This window comes from Ostrea edulis, chromosome 5 (genome assembly GCF_947568905.1).
Source record: "Ostrea edulis chromosome 5, xbOstEdul1.1, whole genome shotgun sequence".
NCBI lineage: Eukaryota > Metazoa > Mollusca > Bivalvia > Ostreida > Ostreidae > Ostrea > Ostrea edulis.
In genome coordinates, this window is record NC_079168.1 from 58,039,521 (window position 1) to 58,063,088 (window position 23,568).

At 34.8% G+C, this 23,568-nt stretch overlaps 2 protein-coding genes across 2 annotated transcripts in view; both read right to left on the reverse strand.

The window, feature by feature from the left end:
- LOC125651112 (protocadherin Fat 4-like) overlaps positions 1-10,814 on the reverse strand; it is a 137,079-nt gene extending 126,265 nt beyond the window's left edge. Inside the window, exon 1 of the mRNA XM_048879703.2 lies at positions 6,566-10,814. Coding sequence (XP_048735660.2) covers positions 6,566-6,886 — 321 coding nt within the window. The 5' untranslated portion in view covers positions 6,887-10,814. The remainder of the gene's footprint in view (positions 1-6,565) is intronic.
- Positions 10,815-19,684: 8,870 nt separating this feature from the next.
- LOC125651111 (spondin-1-like) lies at positions 19,685-20,485 on the reverse strand. The gene has a single exon (XM_048879702.2). It carries the CDS (start codon positions 20,483-20,485, stop codon positions 19,685-19,687), a length of 801 nt encoding a protein of 266 aa, XP_048735659.2.
- Between the last annotated feature and the right edge of the window lie 3,083 nt (positions 20,486-23,568).

Here is a 23,568-nt window from a genome sequence, read left to right on the forward strand (position 1 = left end):
TTAGTCATCTACAACACAGATAAATCTAACATTTAGTAATCTAAAACACTGATAAATCTAACATTTAGTCATCAACAACATAGATATATCTAACATTTAGTCATCTACAACACAGATAAATCTAACATTTAGTAATCTACAACACAGATAAATTTAACGTTTAGTCATCTACAACATAGATAAATCTAACATTTAATCATCTACAACACAGATAAATCTAACATCTAGTCATCTACAACACAGATAAATCTAACATTTAGTCATCTACAACACAGATATATCTAACATTTAGTCATCTACAACACAGAAATATCTAACATTTAGTCATCAACAACACAGATAAATCTAATATTGAGTCATCTACAACCTAGATAAATCTAACATTTAGTCATAAACAACATAGATAAATCTACAAGTTAGTAATCTACAACCTAGACAAGAAATTGACTCCAGTACGGCCTTGTGAAGAATTTAATTCCTAACACTACATGTACTAGTACTAACGTCACTAACAAAATTCATTCATTGTAATGACAGAAAGAAGTGATTATGGTTTTCTTCTAACTCAGGATCTGAACTACTTATGCATAAGATAAGAATGGCCCATGTTGAAAACTTTCCAACTACTTGTGTTATAATAAAGCATAGTAAAGTTTGAAATCAGAATAGTATAATAATTGATTTAGTATGCTTTTTCAATTATTCTGATTAATCAAGTAATGTTTCTAAACTGATTCCTAACACTAAAGGAGTCAAAAAGATGATTTTCAAAGCAATAATGCATTTTCACTGCATGACTCAGCTATAAACCTTGCTCTTAGACTGGTAAAAGTTGACCAAATAGTATCTGAGAGGACGCTGAAAATGTTTAACTGCTAACCCACAATGGATGTCAGTGGACAAAGAAGATTGCAATAGGTCACGTGAGTGAGTCTTTTAAAGTAATAAAAAAAAAATGCTGAATCTTAAATATTTAAAATAACACAAATGAAAGATTAATTGCTTCAAAATCAGCACTGCGAATGAATGAAATTGATTGAACAGAACTGGGTCACAGCTACTTCCCCCAGATAATAACAAAGATAAATTGCAGCAGCATAAAATATTTTGCAAGTTTAATGTTTTCCCCCCTCTGCGACAACATTTGCAGCTTGCATTTCTGTAAAAACACAAAAAATACATCAATTACATTGTCTGTTGAGACCTTCACCAGCCTGATCTGATTTACATGTACATTAGTGAACATACTGACACAGTAAAATAATTTCCAAAATGTCAGTCATTGATAAAAGTGACACAACCCAATTTCTTGGGAGAGAAAAAAATTCTACCATAGACATATTACCTTAGAGACTGAAAGGTTTTTCAATGACAAATTATCTACATCAAATGAAAGCGAAACAAGAAAGGAATGATATCTTTTACAGAAACAAAAATTGCTGCTCAGAGTGCTTACATCGAATCAAAGCCTAAGCATTATATGTAAGGGTCTTCCTATAATAGTGACAATTTTCTCAAGAAAGTTTTTATAAATATAGTGAACATTACTTTCTCATCTTCAATAATCTGATTCCCTTGAAATGCATTCCTCATTTCCCATTCATCAAATTGGAGGATATTTTTCAATTTGAACTAGAAAACTGACAAGTCAGAAAAGGCCCGGCAATGAATTTTTCTTCTGGACTCTGAATCATGTGTCATAGACAGTGCTGTCATCTAAATAATATTTTAAAAATCTAACCATGACTCTGACGTCTGTAATGACAAAAACCAACAAGAGGACGGCACAGGCCTTATCAGTCCCGAGTATTAGTTAAAAGTATCATTAGTCCCAAGGGCTATGAAATCTCAAAAAAAATTCCTGTTCTGAATATCTAAACTAAATTCTAATATTCAGCAACAGTGTAAAATAACATGTGTTCTTAAAACTTCAATGCCCTCAAAAGCGCATATACTGATGAAAGGATTTACATAATATATATATATATATATATATATATATATATATATATAAATATATATATATATATATATATACACACACACAGACCCTGAAGCGAACTACTACACCACTTGCACGGAACGGTGAACAGTTAGCACAAAACGCTGAACAATCTGCACGGAACGGTGAACGGTTTGCACGAAACGGTGAACACTTAATTTGCACGAAACACTTTGCAAAAAGATGCATAAATTGTATTGTCATGGAATATTTATTATTCAACTTTAATTATTCATTGCTCTATTAAATTCATTGAAAAAGTGGCATCTGTATCGCTATTTTTGTACATTCAATCTGAGTGTCGTTAAAACACATTTGCAATTTGTATATGCCAGACCAAGCTCTTCTCAATAACAGATGTTGAATAAACCTATACATTTTTATGTGCGTTTATGACAACCGATAAAATGATTTTTAAAAACTTCTCGTCAGGCAAGACTGAAACATATTCTCAGGTGGGTAGGGGGGAGTTGCAGCTACTTGTAGGCATTGTATTAGCCAGTAAATAAGATCCAATCGCCATGGATAAGAAGGAAAAATACAAAACAAAAAGAAACAATCAAAATATAAAAAGATTGAGAAATAAATCAAATATATAGATTTATAAATAAAACAAATAATGACTAACTACATTAATGATCAACAGATTCTTCAACTATGTATGTGTGTATGCGAGCCGATCTAACATCTAATTTTAATTAGATTGTTGTATTTGCCTCAATCTCAATATAAAAAAAAAAAATTATAAACACTTCTTTTGTTATATTTTAGTTGCGCCCGCCAATTTTCACACCTTCTGTACAAATGTTACTTTCAAATACCTGGATTAGCTGACCTCTATTGTGGTAATTAACAAAAAAGCTTTTCGGAATTTGCGTAGAATATACTTGTTATACAGAGGTCGGTCTTTGCATTATGCAGACAGTTCTGCAAAACTAGCAAAACAGACACGACCATTTCATATTCAGTATCAATGAACTTAATAGAGCAATTAATGAAGCAATAAAAGTTGAATAATCAATATCCCATGACATACAATTTTTGCATCTTTTTCTTTTATTTCCAAAGTTAAAATAATTATTCTAACGTGTTCAAAAGTCAGTGTCATTTCTTTCTCCACCTTTTTTAATATCTAGAATATTACCATTATATTGAAATTATTTCTTGTTAAACCAAACCCCAGGAACCAAATAATGACCAAAAAATCGAAGTGTGCAGGTCATGCCTACCGTTTCGTGCAGACCGTTCACAAAGCGTGCAAGCCATGTACGCCTATAAAGTGGTCAGCATTTCATGCGAAGTGTTCCATGAAAACCGTTTATCATTCCATGCAAACCGTTCAGCATTTTGTGCAAACCGTTCTGTGTAGACCGTTCACCGTTCCATGCATTTAGAATCGTTTTGTACCATTCCGTGCAAGTGGTGTAGTAGTACGCTTCTGGGTCTGTATCATTAAATGATATCACTAATGTGGACCCGTCCTAAAGTCAAAACCCCAAAAATTAGTGGTTGGATAGATAAGAGAAAAATGCACCTTCACTCTCTAAAACGTTGACTTTATTTTCAAATATTCAAGATTTGATAACATTCTTAATGTTTTTATTGTGCAGAAAATGATATCTCCAGTCAATAAAAATGTCACAGGAAATTTTAGTTAGGCCTTAAGTAAACAAACCAAGTTTTGTACTGTAGCCTATCCTTAATCTTGGCCTTGTCCTGGGGTCAGAACCTCTATCACCGGGGGATCATGAAATTTACAATTTTGATAGAAGCCTTCCTGATCTATACCATGATCGATGCATTAAGTTTTCCTTACACATGTGTGGTCGTAGAGAAGACGATTTTTGAAAATTGGTCAATTTTTGGCAGTTTTTGCCCCGCCCCTAAGGCCCCAGGGGTGCAGGAGTCCTGAAAATTACAATTTTTGTTCCCCTTGTCCCAAAGATACTTAAGACCAAACTTGAAAAGAATTGGAATAGTAGTTATCAAAAAGAAGTTAAAAATGTTCAATTGTTAACTCACGACAGAGACAGATCAATTGTAATATGTCACTCGGGTGACCTTATAAATCTGAAAATCAAAAGGAGTTTTTCTCTTCCTAATCTGAGAACTACCTTTAAATGTTGCAAAAATCTTCTCAAGGCTCAAATTAATACATACCATAGAAAAGTGCTATTATTTTATCAATATTGAAAACCTCTTTGTCTCGTAACTCTGTAACAACAAAGCAGATAAATCTGAAAATTGAAAAGGGTCTTCCTCTGACGAATCCAGGTATAGTTAAACCTCAGTATCTTGTACAGTTAAACCTCAGTATCTTGTACAGTTAAACCTCAGTATCTTGTACAGTTAAACCTCAGTATCTTGAAGTCAAGAGGACCAGAATTAAACTTAAGAGATATCCGGGGGTTCAACATCAGGAGGGTCAGATTTAGAATTATATCCGGGGGTTCAACATCAGGAGGGTCAGATTTAGAATTCAATAAACTTTATCATATACTCATTACTGTGGAATCATCATTGTTTGTGGGGGATTGATGTTTGTGGATTTCGTGGGTCACTCGAACATTTCTTTTAAACCAAGTAGAGTTATCTCTCCTAGTGACATCGCATCGCTTACCCACGAAATTACGTTCCCACGAACCAGCAAAATTTAGCTTACCCACGAACATTGGCCCCCACGAATTGAAACAAGAGGTACTGTGAGCAATGCTCACTAAGAATACCCCTCGCTTACCCAATCTCCCAAAGGGTGTTGGTAATAGGTATAAACTACCTCTTTTCTGAGTGTAAAAAACAAATGGCATGACAAACCTTGGGTATTCTCGTTTGTAGGGAGAAATGGATTATCTAGGAACACAGCATCTCCATGCGATGAAAAAAGCCGTTAAAGAATTTAAATGGAAACCATATTGCTACTTTGATGTCCAGTGCACATGACCTTTGACCCCAAAATTGATAGGGAACATCTTCATCCCATGGGTAGTCCATATGTATGATATGGTGACTGTAGGTGGAAAGGATAACGCTTTAGAGCCCGGAAACCATATTGCTACTTCAATGTCCAGTGCACTTGACCTTTGACCTTTTGACCCCAAAATCTATAGGGAACATCTTCATCCCATGGGTAGTCCATATATATGATATGGTGACGGTAGGTGGAAAGGATAATGCTTTAGAGCCCGCGGAAACCATTGCATCTACAGACGGACAACCCGATTCCAGTATACCCCCCCCCCCCCCCCAACTTGTTGCGGGGGGTATAATGATTCCACAGTATATAAAGCATTAAAATAGTAAATTCTCTGCCAAACCCCGTCAAGTGAAACTATCGTCGCCGTGGGTGATTTTTTCCAAAGGCAATAATCATTTGTTCTGCATTTACTCGACAGAAGCACTTGCAAAGAAGAAAAACGCATGCCATATGCATACAAGAATTGTGTTTGCCTGTCCAAAATGTCTTTGGGAAAAAATTATGTTGATGAAGTACTGAAAAATTGGTGTATTTCATTGCTGGGGAAAGATGGACATCAATTTTCTGTCTTCTTTTCATTTCTTTTATTGTTGCCAGAAATAAATGTCTTGTAAAATAAATGTATATCAAGTAGGGACTTGGCCCAAATGTAATTAAGACCATAATAAAATATCATATAGAACTCAAAATGCATAAACAATACATGCATCATGCTGGTACTTTGGTGTAAAAGCTAGGTCTATTAAGAATTAACGCCTATATGTCCATGTACTAAAGGAATTGAGAAACAATCAAACATTTACTCAACCTTAGGTGAAAATCTAGAACGATTATTTGTGAGCTTTTTGTAAAGAATAAAACAAGATCCGGACCGATAGTTTGGTTTTTTTTGTTACCCTGGATTCATCCTTTAGACCCCCAGATCTACTGATAAAGTAACTTTTAACATCATAATCATGAAAACATTACAATTTTTAAGCTATAACTCTCGTTAATATAAAAAAGGCACAAAAATTCAATCTGAAAAGAGAAAAGGTACATGAAAGTTCTCACACGACCAAAGCCAAACAAGTAGGTTTTTTTTTTTAGCAAATCAGCTAAAAATGTTTTTGAACAACCTTGCCAAAGGACAACATCATTTATCTTGGTAAACATTTGAAGAAAAGTAAGACTAGGGAATTCCAACCAATGCTAAACAAACACATCATTAAATGAGACATTGCTGGCAGCTACTTGATAACTTTTGTACTCTGTGAATCTGCCAAACATTCAGCTGCCAATTAAGGAAAAGATAACCCTCAAAACATGTAAATCTCAATTATTAGTCATGGTTGTTTGCAACACAAGTTGATGCTTAAGGATAGCATAGGATGCACTGAAAAATTGGTTCATATTGGTAATCCTTGATTCAACAGAAAGAATTTCTACATTCACATGATACATGACCATAAATCTGCCAGATAATTAAAGAAATAACAGCAGGAGTTTCTTAACAAATATTAAGTTCTCCATCTCCGAGAAACAAATTTTTGAAATTTTCTAAAAAGTTTACTTTTAGAAGTAAAACAAAAGATTATAATCAATCTTACACTGCAGTCCCTGGAGGCTGAATATGATTCACAATCTCTTGAATCTACCAAGGTCTCATTACGACAGCGAGAACCTCCACAGTATGCAGGTGTCAGCAGCCGCCTCAAACGAACGGATGTTCCCAGGCCACAGTTCTCGCTGCAAGGTGACCACTCCTTCCATTCTGAGAGTCGGCAATCAATCACCTGTGAGACTTCACACTTCAGAGATTCAAACAGTTCTGACTTGGATGGACACTCTGTGCCGTTACAGCTTGATGGCACCAGGACCTCCTTCTCCCTAGTTCTGTAAATAACAAGTCGATGGCCTTTTGATCTCATAGTATTTAATTCATATGAAATGTTGAGTTACTTAAGTTTATAGTAGATGAGAAATAATATGGCAGCCATAAGTTACAGATCCTGAAGTGCTATACTACACCTCAATAGTGTTTTTGCACAATTCTGTTCAAACTGTGTAGTGTTTCATGTAAGTCATTCATCATTCCATTCAAAATGTGTAGGAGAAATCATGCTAGAACAATTTAGACCATAAATCATGCTAGAACCATATGCCTAGAAACATGCAGCCAGTGCATACCTAGCCTCTATATACATACAAAATCATGAAAGTCATTTCCTCCATGGATACTGGCAATGGATTAGATAGAAACTGTCGTTCGGTATTCAATCTACTATATATCACTTAAAATTCTAATTAAACAAGAATATCAGTCAAACTGATGGATGCTCCCTGAAATGCATCTAACCAATGAACTACTTCATATGATGAATGACTCACACGATGATCAATAGCTGTTGAAATATTGTTGAAATGAAGGTTTCTTTTTCATATGTAAGGTATGTTGAGTGATGTTGAAAATGACCTTGAGTGACCTTTGTCTGAAAGCCATTTCCCTATTACTTATTTGTGTGATATATAATCAATACCAGTTCAAAAACTGTTGAAATAAGGCACTTTTTCTTAACATAAGGTCCTGAGTGACCTTGACCTTTCCAAAATGACCTTCAGAGACCTTGGTCTAAAAGATCAATAACTGTTGAAATATTGTTGAAATGAAGCATTTTTTTTTCATATATAAGGTATATGTTCTAAGTGACCTTGACCTTTACAAAATGGCCTTGAGTGACCTTTGTCTGAATGCCATTTGCCGTTCAAAAACTGTTGAAATAGAGAACTTTTTACTTATATAAGTTACCAGATGAAACCCCGCACAAGCGAGATAAATCACAATTAAATGATATTGAATGGAGGAGAGACTTTTTAATGCGTGATTGAATTGTTGCACACATGAATTAAATGAATGAACAATATCTTTAATTCAAATGAATTTAAGAACAATTTTTGAATAATTTAAAACATAATGCACTATATGAATGACAAACAGAAAAACTGCTATATTGTAAACAGATCTATTACATATAAATTTTCATAATTTGTAACTGACGAAAATCAGAGCTATCGCCATGGAAGTGAATAGTTATAATTATTCTAAAAATATTTGTAAACTAAAGGGGAGGGAGATATGCGATCATGTTGACATACTGTTCAAGCACCTGTGTTTACACATTCAACTTTCTTTTTTACGTCTGAACTACGATTTTTCTACCATGTGATAGGCCACAAAGTCGGAAGTAGAATGACATGCGTGATATTGAAAGTACACCCACGGAGTGGGATTACGATTTCTTGGAAAACATACACATTTCTTGTACAAAAGCAAGTTATCTATTCTATACCAGACAAAGTTTTTGTTTACACAAAAGCCAATAAACAACACAGCTATGATCCCTTTTTTGTCTGCTAATATCTATCGGACAGTTTGTCAGATGAGTTTCTAACTTTTACCAGACAAATTTTGAAAATTTACTGGAGATATATGGTAGTCAGGCGTCTTTCGCCAACTCTGTATTCATATTTACTAATCAAGTAAGATGCTATCATAGCTTACAGACTTCAGTTCACATATGAAACAATATTAAAGGTGCATGCAGTAACTCTGGAGTAAGTGTTTCGGAGTTTACTGGCAAAATTTGTTTATCTATGATAGATATGATCTGAGTGACCTTGACCTTTCCAAAATGACCTTGGTCCAAAAGTTCCTGTCTCAAGGAATATTTGTGATCAATTTTCTGATGAAAGGTTTAGGAGATGGGAACTTTATATCAAAAACTGTTGAAATAAGAAACTTTTACATATTGAGTGACATTGACCTTTTCAAAATGACCTTGAAAAACTTGTTCCAAAAGTCCTGGTCTCAAGGAACATTTGGATCAATTATATCAATTTCTGGTGAAAGGTTTAGGAGATATGAGCTAGTACAGACGGGCAGACATGACAGCGACTATATGCTCCCCGAAGTTTTTTCAGGGTAGCAAAAAATTATAATATACATATAAGCGGAAATTGAATTATGATGGAGTAACACTTACACTATGGGTAACACTAATGCCCATGACATTTCATGGTGGAACATGAAATGATATGCAAAACGGCACCAAAAAATTTACACTAATTATGAACTAGTATGTGAAAATAGCTGTGGTTATGGAACGGTATTTCAATGTATATGGTACAGGAACATTAAATGCTGTAGTATATGCATGATGGGTGCATGATAATAATCAATATATTCCCTATCCTTTTCGATCTCATTACATAGATCAAAAGGTCAGCAGGTTAACATATTGTCCCACTGTAGATCATGGGTTCATGTAGCTTAATTTCTACTAAAATCACATTTTTTCAATGAATAAGGTAAATTGGAAATTTTCAATTTCAAAATCTCAGTGTACATACATATCCTCAATTTTTCATCAATGTCAGCTAGTTTTCTCTGGAACGTTTTTCCTTCTTCCTTCTCATATCATAACAATAATGTAACGAATCTCAATCAAAAGCACCTACTGTTTAGAACACACATACTCTCTTGATAATCCACACCCCCTTTTAATGTGAAAAAACAAAAACTACTGATTAGTGAGACCTTTATCCTACAAATTTGTGGACATTATGACTAATTATACCTATACTTAAATTCCCAATGCCTTTTTGTGCTTTTATTACACTGTAACTGCTGAGTTACGTACATCAGTCTTACTGGATTAAAACAAGGTCATATCAACAATGATGGTGTCCCCACTTTGACCTTTGAACTGGATTGTGCTCAGATTTACAGATTTCCAGTTAACAGCAGATTAGGGTGTGGCAGCTTCATTGGTCCCCTGATCTATATCCCTCTGTATTGTAATTTTGACAAGTTATCGTAAGCTTGCATTTTATCCACAAACACATGGTGGCTTTTTCACTGGACTTGGAGAATATTGTACTTCATGGGAAGCTACAATGAATGTCAATAATCGTTTAATAGTCATGCCCACTTCCTTGACCTTCGAGAAGGAAAATATATAAACCTTGAACTTAAAGCAGCCTTCTACTGTATAAAAAAAAAAAAAAAAAAAGTCTTAGAATCATCAAGTGTGACTAATAGTTTCTCCTATTGTTAAAATGGTTTCATGTTCACATTATTTGATATAACTTGTAGAGATCAGCAATTCCTAGCCAATGGCAGAATGAATCAGTCTTTTAGATATTCAATTCTTTATCTTTCAATTTTGTCTTAATTTGCATCTAACACAAAGTATAAGCTTAAAATTTTCTCTCAGAGATTTATTGCACAGTGTCATTTTACAAATTTGTCATCCTGATGATTACAGCTTCAGAAGGACACCCTATATAATTCAAGTTTCCCATTACAATAGCAATTTTGTAAAAACCTTCACAAGTTTTTTCCTGGCAGAAAAAGAAAAAAAATCCAGCAAAACTACACAATTCCTGATGCCTTTATTGTCAGTTCATCCCTTTCCTAAAACTATTCCTCATTAAGCACTGTAACTATTAGGAATCTCTCTGAATTACAAAGCAAAGGAAAGACATTTAAATCTGTCCATTACCCAATAACGTGGCAGTAAAATATAACAGAACACAGTGTCACAGAAATCTAGGGCTTGTCAGGACGCTGTCAAGCCTCTCCCTATGATTGGCATTGCATGCAGTGCTCATGAAATATATTTCTAATCTAGTCGTAATTCCTCCCATAAAATATCAAAAATATCTGTATTGGGTTTCTACACCCCAGGTTAGGCTGATATCAATCATGTGGTAAACAATCTTGTTTTGACGGTAAAACCCTCTGAAAATAAAGAAATGTTGAAGTCTTAATTACATGTATTGTGCAATTTTATTTTGGTTCACCTAATGAGTTAATTGGAATATGGAATATATTCCCACCGCTTTTTTAATCCCGAGTGAATACACACAATTCCAGGAAGGTGGATTATTACATTTAAAATTTCAATATTTCAGGTATCATATACACTGTAACCTTTTACACTTTAATTAGGTTCATCCAGAGAGTAGGTAATCAGAATATTTCCCATTAGACTTCCTCAGTCCTGGGTGAATATTAGGGCAGGGTCAATATACATCAGTATAAAAAAATATGTATTGAAAGTTCTCATGATGACACGTTTGTTGAACTTTGCATCTGAAACCTTTTAAAATTACTTATTTGGTTTAAAATTCTATTGTAGTAACAAAATGGTTTCTTTGGTTTGTTAAACAAGATATGAAGGTAGCAAACATCGCAGAAAAAAAATACATGACCCACAATGTTTGCTACCTTCATCCCCCATTTAACAAATTATTAAGAAAGCCATTTTATTATCTATATTTATGTTTTTCTGTATCTTATTTTTAATTCAGATTCTTTTAAGGGCATAAAACCTTTTATGGTGTAAAAGATATGACATTCAGGCCAAAAACTATATGCCTCCCGAAACTTCGATTCCAGGGGCATAAAAAACCACACAGCGGTTCTTAGTCGCCAAAATTGTCTAACAGGAGTAGGCCATTAGTTATTTCTGTCTGTCCATCAAACAGTACCTTCCTCCTTGCTTTTTATCCTTTCCTTTTGCTATGCATAGAAGTACTTAAGGAACAAAGGGATACAGAAAAATACTGAATGCATGTATTGAATGAGTGGTATACTGTACACTGAATATCATATGCATCCATACCTAATGCCATGACCACAAGATGTTGAGCAGTATGACCATGTTTTCCATTCCGAAACTTCACAGTCTTGTCGACAGCATGGACCATAGCAAACTCCTGTCTCTTCCATAACCGGGCAGGTGCTCCCTTTACATTCTGGTTCAACAACAACAGTTCTGGTTCTATTCCTGGTCCCCTTGCCACACATTCCATTGTTCAAAATACATTTACCCCACACAGACCATGGGCTTACCTGAAAAAAGAAACTTATATATCTTATTGGGGTAGTTAGAATGTTGTATTGTCCTATGGACCAAGTTAAGAGCATTCTATTGTTGAGATGAGTGATTATTGCCCTATATCCTACTAACAGGGAAAGTGCAAAGAATTTCTATGTACCTGTGTGCAGGAATCAAAACCTACAGTGTACTCTTAATAAATAGCTATTACTTTTACCTTTTGTGTAAAAATTAACTAATGAGACTAATATTGAATTATATTTTAGGAATTCTATATTTGTAGTCATTACAACCTAACGAAAACAAAAAATATATAACCCATGCATCCATTTTTTTTGGTTTGTATCGAGCGTCCTTAAGATGAGTGATATTATCTTTATATTTCACAATGATCATCAACTATATTTTACATTTTATAAATCATGCATTTATCAATTTTCAATTACAATTTTGAACCTTGGCTTTCTATAAAATAGAATACATAGCTACTTCAGTATGCAAGTAAAATAAACCAAAGAAAAAACCAAAACAAGAAATGTTTGTAAAACATATATCCCCCCCCCCCCCAAAAAAAAGGTACAAAATTGAAAAGGGCTATACACATGTATTGATAGTAGTGCAAAAACAATCCAAGATATACATTGGACAATATCTTCCTATGTCCAAAGTGGATCAAGCCTTGGTCATTGACCATGTGATTTAGAATCAATAGGGATAATCTATTCCTTCGGATGTACCAGTATACCAAGTTTAGTGTCAATCAAGCAAATGATTCTTATTGTATAGGAGATAATATATAACTAAGTCCTGTTTGACCCTTGACCATATGAACCAAACCAAAAATAAATATGTGTCAACTACTCCTTGAGATATACCAGTGTACCAAGTTTGATATCTGTCAAGCAAAGGGCAGGGTTCCAAATTACCGCTCGCCCACTCGCATTGGTGGCTAAACTTTGCTTGTGGGCACCAAAAATTTCTGTTCTCGTCACCCATTTGGCGTCCGTAATTGTCCGATCAACATTTTTCTTTCCGACCAATCCGAGTCCTATTATAATTTAAGTTCAATTTCCGGTTGAGGTTTTGCCACTTGGCGAGACATTCCTGGGGTATAAAACCTTCCAAAATGTATTTAAACCAGAAGTTGAACAACGCAAGGGTTACTTCAAACGAAAAGAAAGCATCTGCTTTTAACCAAAGTCGAAAGAAGGGGAGAATATGGCTCGATGATGGCGAAAAGGGGATGACGTGCTGTGTGTACAAAACATGACATGAAAGGTCCAATCGTTGTGACAGCTTGCCCAAGTTATAAACTTGACAGCATCGTAAAGCTGAGAAATTATGAAATAACATAGAAAGTCTGAAGAAACGTGTGTTAAAGTCAGACGTCGTGAAGATCATAAAGTCTATGAACTCTGATATTTTTGCTAGGTTGACGAAATGAGAGTGGAAATGAGAGGGGTATTTGAAAGAATTACAGAGAAGGAAACAGACTTTAAATATTGATATTTTAATTTTTTAAATAAATTGCAATGTGACCCGATGTTTCTTTTTTCTTGTAAAAAAACCCATGTTATTCAATTTCATGATATGTGTGGGCTACTAAAATTTCATGTGGGCTAACAGGATTTCTTATTCAGGGGCCCAATTGGCCCCCAAGGTATTCAGTCGAAGTTGGAACCTTGCAAAGGGTCCTCAAGATATTGAGTGGACAATATCTATCTATGTCCATTTTGACCCTTAACCTTTGATGATGTGACCTAAAAATCATATAAAAATATATTATTATACCGAGCAAAGTTCTGATGGGCTGAAGGCACGGCTCTAAAGGTAAATGTAACACAACAATTGCTTTAGCATCCCCTCAAGCCTCATTGGATCCGTTTCCAGTTTCATATGAAAGCCAACACAAAAAATCTTTCAAATTTGGATGTTACTTTGCCTTTCATAATATATGTAAAATTGAGTATTTCTATTTCTAATTTACATGTACCATATTTCTCTAAATATGATTCTCACTTGGGACTTGCCAATGACCATTTCATTTGCTCAGTCCAATGGTCACACTGTTATACATATCAGATTAGGCTATACATGTGTCATAAAAAGGGAATAATTTTATTCAGTTTTAAAAAAGTCACAAGACAAAAAGTCACAAAAATGACTTGATTAGAAAAGAAAAAAAAAAATCATTCTGTTATAAAATATAGAATGATGATATTCATACCAATCTTTGTATTTTGTGCATGAATAAAATGGTGTTTTTCTTGTTCTTCAACTTTTATCTAATATCCACCGATTACCAAACGTTGTTTTTACACCATAGCTTTTAACCACCTTTATTACTCTGCACGAGTTCCATTTTTGGAATGATGATTGGCTTAGCAAATGAGACTACATATATACTTTTAAGCTAATTACTGGTACATTGTAGCCAAATGCATATAGTTTCTTAAACTTTACCAAAAAAAACCTGATATGTTTTAAAATTAATATACATGTATATCAAAATCAATATTTTCTTATAAACTGTGACTTTTGTTCTGTGACATTTTGTCCTACTTTCGCGTAACCTCGGCTGAGCTAGATCTAAAGTCCAAAATATGGCAAATATCCATACAACCGAGCCAAATCTCAGCCAAGATTATAGGTAGGGTGTTGCACAGTGCAACACAGCGGAATGGGAATGTAATGGATGAACTCTTGATTGAGAATTTGATGGTGGCTCAGTATCTCTATCCGTTTAGGTTCACGTTACAGTTAGTTTTCAAAAGCATTCAACATCCCGCGGTCCAACACTGTTATCGCCGAGTTTATACATGATCCTTTTACTTGCTACGTTTGTACAATAGATTTTAGGATCTAATCTCGGCTGAGAGTCGGCTTGGCTGAATATTTGGACTGACGCCTTCACCGAATCTCAGCAGTCCTTCATAATGCATGTCTGGAAATTTACTTTCAGCTTCAGCCAGTTCTAGCAATTAATGTGCACTTCTCGGGAGGGACGTTAAACAAGAATCAATCAATCAATTATAGCGATCATGAATTCAGCAGATTAATCTAAATCAACGCTATCATGAATTCAATTAATGCGCGCAATAATTCAGAATTGAAGATATCAGTATTTGAAGAGATCTTTAATTAAATTGTTGCATGCATCAAATAATGAAAAATATCTTCAATTATTTAAGTTTATGTTAATTTACAGTTCCATACGGTTACCTGTTCCACTTGTAAATCTGAGAGCTCGTGTAATCTGGATTCATATGGCACGCCATTTTACATTTATTCCTTTCATAAATTTTATAAGATATCTTATAAAAGTTATAAGATATCTTCTAATGTTTATGAAATATTTTATCCTTTATAAGATATGTTATAAAAGATATGAAATATCTTATATATTTTTCTTTATAAGATATTTTATAAAACATATGATATCTTACATGTTTTATAAGATATCTCATAGACTTAAAAAGATATCATATATTTCATAAGATATCTTTTAAACGAATTTTATAAATTTATAAACCGCCGCGGTGGTCTAGAGGTTAGAGCGTTCGTTTCGTATGTGGACATGAATTAAGAAGGACTGCTCCGAGATTCGGTGAAGGCGTCAGTCCAAATATTCAACCAAGCCGAGTCTCAGCCGAGATTACTAATCGATCCTCCTCTTCCAGTTAATGTACATGAGCTCTCATAGACTTTATAAGATATCATATAATTCATAAGATATCTTTTAAATGAATTTTATAAATTTATAAACCGCCGCGGTGGTCTAGAGGTTAGAGCGTTCGTTTCGTATGTGGACATGAATTAAGAAGGACTGCTCCGAGATTCGGTCAGTCCAAATATTCAGTCAAGCCGAGTCTCAGCCGAGATTACTAATCGATCCTCCTCTTCCAGTTAATGTACATGAGTTCGTCACGAACCTTTTGTAAATTTGATACCATCTGTCCTATTTTCTATATTTTACCTTGTAAATGCAACCGTGACGAGCCCTTGGCTTGAGCTTGATCAAGTTGATGATGACATATTTCCCGCTTGTCAAAATCTAATTAGGGAACCAAAGCAACCACACATTTCCGAAATAAGTTAAGATAATCCAAATTACACGAGCTCTCAGATTTACAAGTGGAACAGGTAACCGCGCAACAATTTAATTAAAGATCTCTTCAAATAATGATATCTTCAATTCTGAATTATTGCGCGCATTAATTGAATTCATGATAGCGTTGATTAATCTGCTGAATTCACGGGCACTGGAAGTTAATGTAAATATATAGAATGTACATGTATAAAAAGGAAGGGTAGGACACTCTTTTTGAGGCAAATTCGGGTTTGGGTTATTGTGGGCGTTTCTCAAACGGCCTGGCGCGATGAATCGTTCACATGTACCATACTTTCAATATATGTACGGTTTCTTTCCGTTCCAATGCCGTTCATTCGAAGAAAAAGATGTTTTTACACCTCCAAGTGTCTAAGAATTTCGCTAGACTGCCTTACTTCCGGTTTAATCGCAATGAATCGAAAGGTAAGTTCTGATAGGTCAATAATAAAATTGAAGTCTGATGTGACACACGTTATCTAGTCCATAAATACATATGTAGAGAAAATAATTCTTAGGATTATTACTTCATGATGGTGTTAGAGACTAGTGGTTAAGTACATGAGCCATGTTTGTTTTTATAGTTCAAATATCCTTATCATTATTTCACAACCAATAAGAATATGACATAAACTTATAAATGTTTATCACATTGACCAATCACAACTTACCTTTTGATTCAGTGCGATTAAACCGGAAGTAAGACAGTCTAGCGAAATTCTTAGACACTTGGAGGTGTAAAAACATCTTTTTCTTCGAATGAACGGCATTGGAACGGAAAGAAACCGTACATATATTGAAAGTATGGTACATGTGAACGATTCATCGCGCCAGGCCGTTTGAGAAACGCCCACAATAACCCAAACCCGAATTTGCCTCAAAAAGAGTGTCCTACCCTTCCTTTTTATACATGTACATACTATATATTTACATTAACTTCCAGTGCCCGTGGCTGAATTGATTATCGCTATAATTGATTGATTGATTGATTGGTTGATTCTTGTTTAACATCCCTCCCGAGAATTTTTCACTCATATGAAGACGTCACCAATACCGGTGAAGGCTTCAAATTTAGACCTACGCTTGGTGCTTACGGCCATTCAGCAGTGCAGGTTCTTTAGCGTGCCACACCAACTGTAACTGGGGACATCCGTTTTTAGGGTCATCTCCGAGGACCCGTGACATTCACACCTGAGCGTTTAGCGATGAAACTGTCACTACCTGTTTTAACGACTTAGGGCTGTCGCGGCCGGGATTCGAACCCCGACCTTCCGCATACGGGGCGAACGCTTTATCTCTTCTAGACCCCTGCGGCGCTATAATAGTAAATTGTAGCTCTCTTCCAATGGATATGCGCAACAATTCAATTGAAGAATGCGCGCATCAATTCAAATAATGCAAGTGCTCTCTTCAATTGAATTAATGATATCACTAATTCAATTAATGCTTGCAATAATCATTTTAGAAAGAAGAACTATACAATCAGAGATGTCTTCAAATCAATGTAGTCACAATTAAATTAATGATCTCTTTAATTGAATAGTTGCTCTCTTTAAAATAATTCATGCGCGCATTGATTCCTAATACAAACCATTGCAAATAATTAAAGATATCTTCAATTGAATTGAAAAGATTATCAAATCATTTATGCCAAGCTCCAAATCATATTTTGCGACGACTCCAACACATCGATGCGCGCATCAATCGAATTGATGAGAGCAATAACTGAATTGATGCACGTATCAAATCAAGTATTGCTCTCATCAAATGGATTTCATCAATTGAATTGATGCGCGCATTAATTCAGTTGATGAAAGCAATAATTGAATTGATGCGCGCATCAATTCGATTATATGAAAATTTGAAATTGTCCGAAAATTATGAAATTGAGTAGGGGAATATGAAAAACGAGCTTAATGAATGCCACTGAATGTTCTCTGAACCCTTGCAAACTTTTTTCGAACCTTCTGATGACTAGTACCTATAATTATCAATTTGCCGAATTTTCTAAGAATGCTTACGAATGCTCTTGCAAATGGTTACAGACATGTAAGTTTTCACTTCATCATTCATCATACTGAAAGCTCTTTTCTCTTGACAACCAATCCCTTACCAAATATCTCTACTCGTGACAGCCCGTCCCTTACCAAATATCTCTACTCGTGACAGCCCGTCCCTCACCCAATATCTCTACTCGTGACAGCCCGTCCCTCACCCAATATCTCTACTCGTGACAGCCCATCTTTCACTCAATATCTCTACTCGTGACAGCCTATCTTTCACTCAATATCTCTACTCGTGACAACCCATCTCTCACCCAATATCTCTACTCGTGACAGCCCGTCCCTCACCCAATATCTCTACTCGTGACAGCAAGTCCCTTACCTAATATCTCTACTCGGGTCAGCCCATCTCTCACCTAATATCTCCACTCGTGACAACCCATCTTTCACCCAATATCTCTACTCGTGAGAAACCATCCTTTACCAAATATATCTACTCGTGACAACCCGTACCCGCGTCCCTTACCTATTATCTCTACTCGGGTCAGCCCATCTCTCACCTAATATCTCTACTCGTGACAACCTATCTCTCACCCAATATCTCTACTCGTGACAACCTATCTCTCACCCAATATCTCTACTTGTGACAACCTGTACCTCACCCAATAACTCTACTCGTGACAGCCCTTCTCTTACCAAATATCTCTCCTCGTGACAGACAGTCTCTCACCTAACTTCTCTCCACGTAACAGTCTTTCACCCAACATGACGTTTGCCTTATTTTCCCTCGTTCTTGCTGCTAATCAACTACAGCATGGTGTGTGACAACAACATGCTGAAAAACTAGCACGGTCAGTGTTGCCACTCACTGCTTCGGGTACAGCTGAACTAGAAAAACGTATATAGAACAGGAGGGGGTGTTTTATATCTCTTTAGCTATCTTTGCCTCAGCAACTGGAGCAGATGTTTAACATTTTCATTGAAATCGCTAGGAATTGTCTTATATATCATTCTTAAGCATTTACAAGTATTCACAAAACTGTTCGAATAAATGTAAACCAAAAAGGTCAATCGTATTAACCCATTTGTTATATTTGTAATGGATTCGCAACGTTTTGTTTGCATTCGCATGGTGTTCTTTTAAGAAGAGGGTGAAGACAAATGCCAGCAAATCCCCCCCCCCCCCCCCTCCAAATGTCTTACAATCGCTTCATCTGTCTTGTCACCAATAAGAATGTCTTATCATCCTTATGAAAATGTTGCAAACACGATAAGAATATGTTTTCCTTGTGAATTTTAGGGGCATGTTCCTAAAATTCGCAACACCCCATGAACGACAGCCAATCATTACGAATACCAAATATACGAATCTTATAATCATTGTAACGTGGTTGCGAATTGTGCGAATTGCATTCTTAAGCCCATTTGCCACTGTGTGAAAGTAGCACTACTAAGTCATCTATATATTCCCAGAGACATAATTGCATTAAGAATTATATCTCTGCTACCCCCCAAAAAAAACGACCAGACAATTTTGCCCCACTAATGAAGACTTATCAAAATAGCTCTTCCTCGAAATTAATGTATATTCAATCACATAACCTCAGGTATAACATCTAAAGATGGAAAGATGGAACGACGAACAAGGCAAACATTTGCTACATTAGTCATGCATATAGCGAGGCTAAATTTTAAAAATAAAATACGTTTTAATTATAAGAATTCCGGATTATAACTAAATCCTGTTATTATGATTCGGGATCGACATACCACACAATCTACATTGTCATAGCGCTCACACTCTTCCTTGTCTTCCGATACCGGGTCCTCGGAGCACTCCATTCCCCTACATTCCATCGGCTGGACAAATCTTGTACGTGTTCTACTGGACAATCCGCATGTAGTGTTACATTCTGACCACATGCTCCACTCCCCGAGTTGACAATCCACGGGACAACAACCGGCGATACACTCCTCTTCTTCTTCACGAGCAGGACACGGATCTGCCCCGCAGCTTGGTGTTTGTTTGATTAACTTTGTTCTTTTTTGGACTCCTTTCTGTTCACATGGTCCTTCACACACACTCCAAAATGACCACATGCCTAGCACACATTCTCTGTGACATTTCAAATGACCACATTTAATGTCATCTAGACTGTCCATTCTACAGGATTCCCCTCCACAAGCGCTTTCCACCACTATGGCTCTGCTTCTTCGGAAAACATACCTTTCACCTCCTTCGGAGCAGTTAAAAGAAAAGTAAAGAAACTTCCACTTAGTCCAGTCGCTGTATATACAGTCTTGTGGACAGCATTTTCTGTTGCACTCCTTTGTTTCCGTGGTGTTGAGGTCACATTTGCCTCCGCAATAGGCCTGTTGCAATGTTAACCTTTGTCTTGACTTAATCCCTGAGTCGCCACAGGTTTTCGAGCAATCTGACCAAACAGACCACTCATTTACTATACAGTCTTGAGGCTCACATAGCTGACCATGTGTTGATATAATGACATCCATTACAACGAGGACGAAAGCAGTATTACGTAACATGATGACACTCGTATATTTATAATTTGACCATTCTTATCTATAAAACAATAGATTGCGTACCAAAAAGATGAAAATGTTAAACTATCAAAACCAGTATGATTATGATTTGCAAAGAAAAGTGTTATCTGTGAAATTAAGTTTACGAGTCATATGTCGTATCATAGTCCCATTGATTTACTATGTAAACGAAGGGGAACGTCCAATCCCTACGAACTGCAGGGAACAGATGTCATTTTTATGTTTATACAAATCATAATCAGCTTAACTCATCTCGTTTTGAAGTATTACCATTACAGAACATCTTTTATCATTCCAGTGTTTTCTATACTGATATTTATGGGCAATGTTACGAGAAAGGGGATTACAATGTCTTTTCAAGTCTTAAAAGTGGCCGCATCCCTTGAAAACCTTGTGCATCGTTTCATCTGAAGTTTTATAAAATAATGATATATATATTCTTGCGCTATGACAGCGCACTGTGTATGTAGTAAAAACTATCTGCAAAAGAATATATATATATATATATATATATATATATATATATATATATATATATATATATATATACTTTTATATAATATATATATATATATCAATCATATTATAGTTATATATTATATGTATATTATATATATATATTATATATAATATATATATATATATATATATATATATATATATATATATATATATATATATATATATATATATATAAGCATTTATACAGTAGATTTATAGATGTATATGTACACATTTATACAGTATACTTATATATGTATATGTACACATTTATACAGTAGACTTATATATGTATATATGTACACATTTATACAGTATACTTTTATATGTATATGTACACATTTATACAGTATACTTATATATGTATATGTACACATTTATACAGTAGACTTATATATGTATATGTACACATTTATACAGTAGACTTATATATGTACACATTTATACAGTACACTTATATATGTATATATGTACACATTTATACAGTAGACTTATATATGTATATGTACACATTTATACAGTACACTTTTATATGTATATATGTACACATTTATACAGTACACTTTTATATGTACACATTTATACAGTAGACTTATATATGTATATGTACACATTTATACAGTAGACTTTTATATGTATATGTACACATTTATACAGTATACTTATATATGTACACATTTATACAGTATAGTTATATATGTATATGTACACATTTATACAGTAGACTTATATAAAAGGTATGTACACATTTATACAGTAGACTTATATATGCATGTATATATTAATTTCTTTACGTTTTACATTTCGTCATTTTCCGTAAATACATTTCGCAGGTTTCTGAGGTCATGCACGAGTGCTTTTAGCGAGGTAGTATAAGTTCCCTCTTATACTGTCCGCTACAATGCAACGAAATACACGCCACGTTTCCCTCTCTCTACGTGACTGGTTCAACAACAAGCAACGTCTGGAAGTACGTCTTTATCCAGGGTGTTGGATAAAGCTGTAAATTCTCTGTATGGTGATATTGCTAATGCGTATGAGATTCTATATCCTTTGTTGTTTTGTCATGTTAAGAGTCTTTAAAACAGTGCAAATAAAAATCTAGATAAATGAATTGAATTACATTTTTAGTTTGGTCTGATAGAAATATCTTTTATATGAAAAGGTACATATCTGATTTATTTAATGGACTTCATAATGATGGATTTTCAAAGTGACTGTTATAGTCTTAAATTTGGCTCAATTGTCAATAATGTCATTAGGAGTTAAAATACTTCACAAATAAGAGTTTAAAAAGACAAAGGGGAATGGCCTAAGTTGCCGTTCATAAAATTTCATAGAGAAAAGTACAGGTCACTGTGTGTTTTGTATACGAATGTTTCTCATGTTTAAATACGGGATATAACTCTTACAAGAACGTTCAATAACACTGAGATGGATGTAACGTTTCTATACACAATATCCACGATTTACAAGATAGTGAAACTAAATTATGTACGGTAGTTTGGTCTCATTGTATTCTCTTTAAAAATTGCTGATTTTAATGGTAGCATGGGTTGAATACCTAAAAATCAATGTTATGAAAATAAGACCTTTTGTGTAATCTGCAATATGTAGCTTACATGTAGATGATGAGCGGATCAAGGAATACCTCTCTCTCTCTCTCTCTCTCTCTCTCTCTCTCTCTCTCTCTCTCTCTCTCTCTCTCTCTCTCTCTCTCTCTCTCTCTCTCTCTCAAATCTGTCTGTCTACATAGTACATAATATAAAGTGAAATCAATAAAAGTCACTGTAAAAATATCTTTACATTTGTTACACAGTAAAACGAAACCACACCAGAGTATGTATACCATCATTACTACTAGGTCTATCTTGCTTTATAGACTAGACACTTATATCTGCGTATCTCATGATGCAACCGTTTTGATTTATTCCACTTTCTGCTTTTAGAGGTTATCCGAAGTATAAAACTAAAGTATGCGTAGAAGCTATCCGAAGTATAAAACTAAAGTATACTTAAAGGCTATCCGAAGTATAAAACTAAAGTATACTTAAAGGCTATCCGAAGTATAAAACTAAAGTATACTTAGAGGCTATCCGAAGTATAAAACTAAAGTATACTTAGAGGCTATCCGAAGTATAAAACTATAGTATACTTAGAGGCTATCCGAAGTATAAAACTATAGTGTGCTTAGAGGCTTTTCGAAGTATAAAACTATAGTATACATGGTACGTACTGCATGGACATTTTATTACGGCCCAACCAGACAAAGGTAATGTTTTATATGTATGTAATTTAAATGAAAGAAATAAGTGTCACGTTATTAAGTTTTAGTTTACGAAGTGGCATAAATTATGATGCTTTACATAACAGAGGATTTATCAAATTACTGAATTTAAAAAACAAATTTCATTTGTGTTTGAAAATGATCCCTTTTCTTTCTATCTCATGTGTACTATAGTATTCCAACAAATATGATGATTTATGAATATATGTCGTTAACTAAACAACACTGATCGTACGAAACTCGT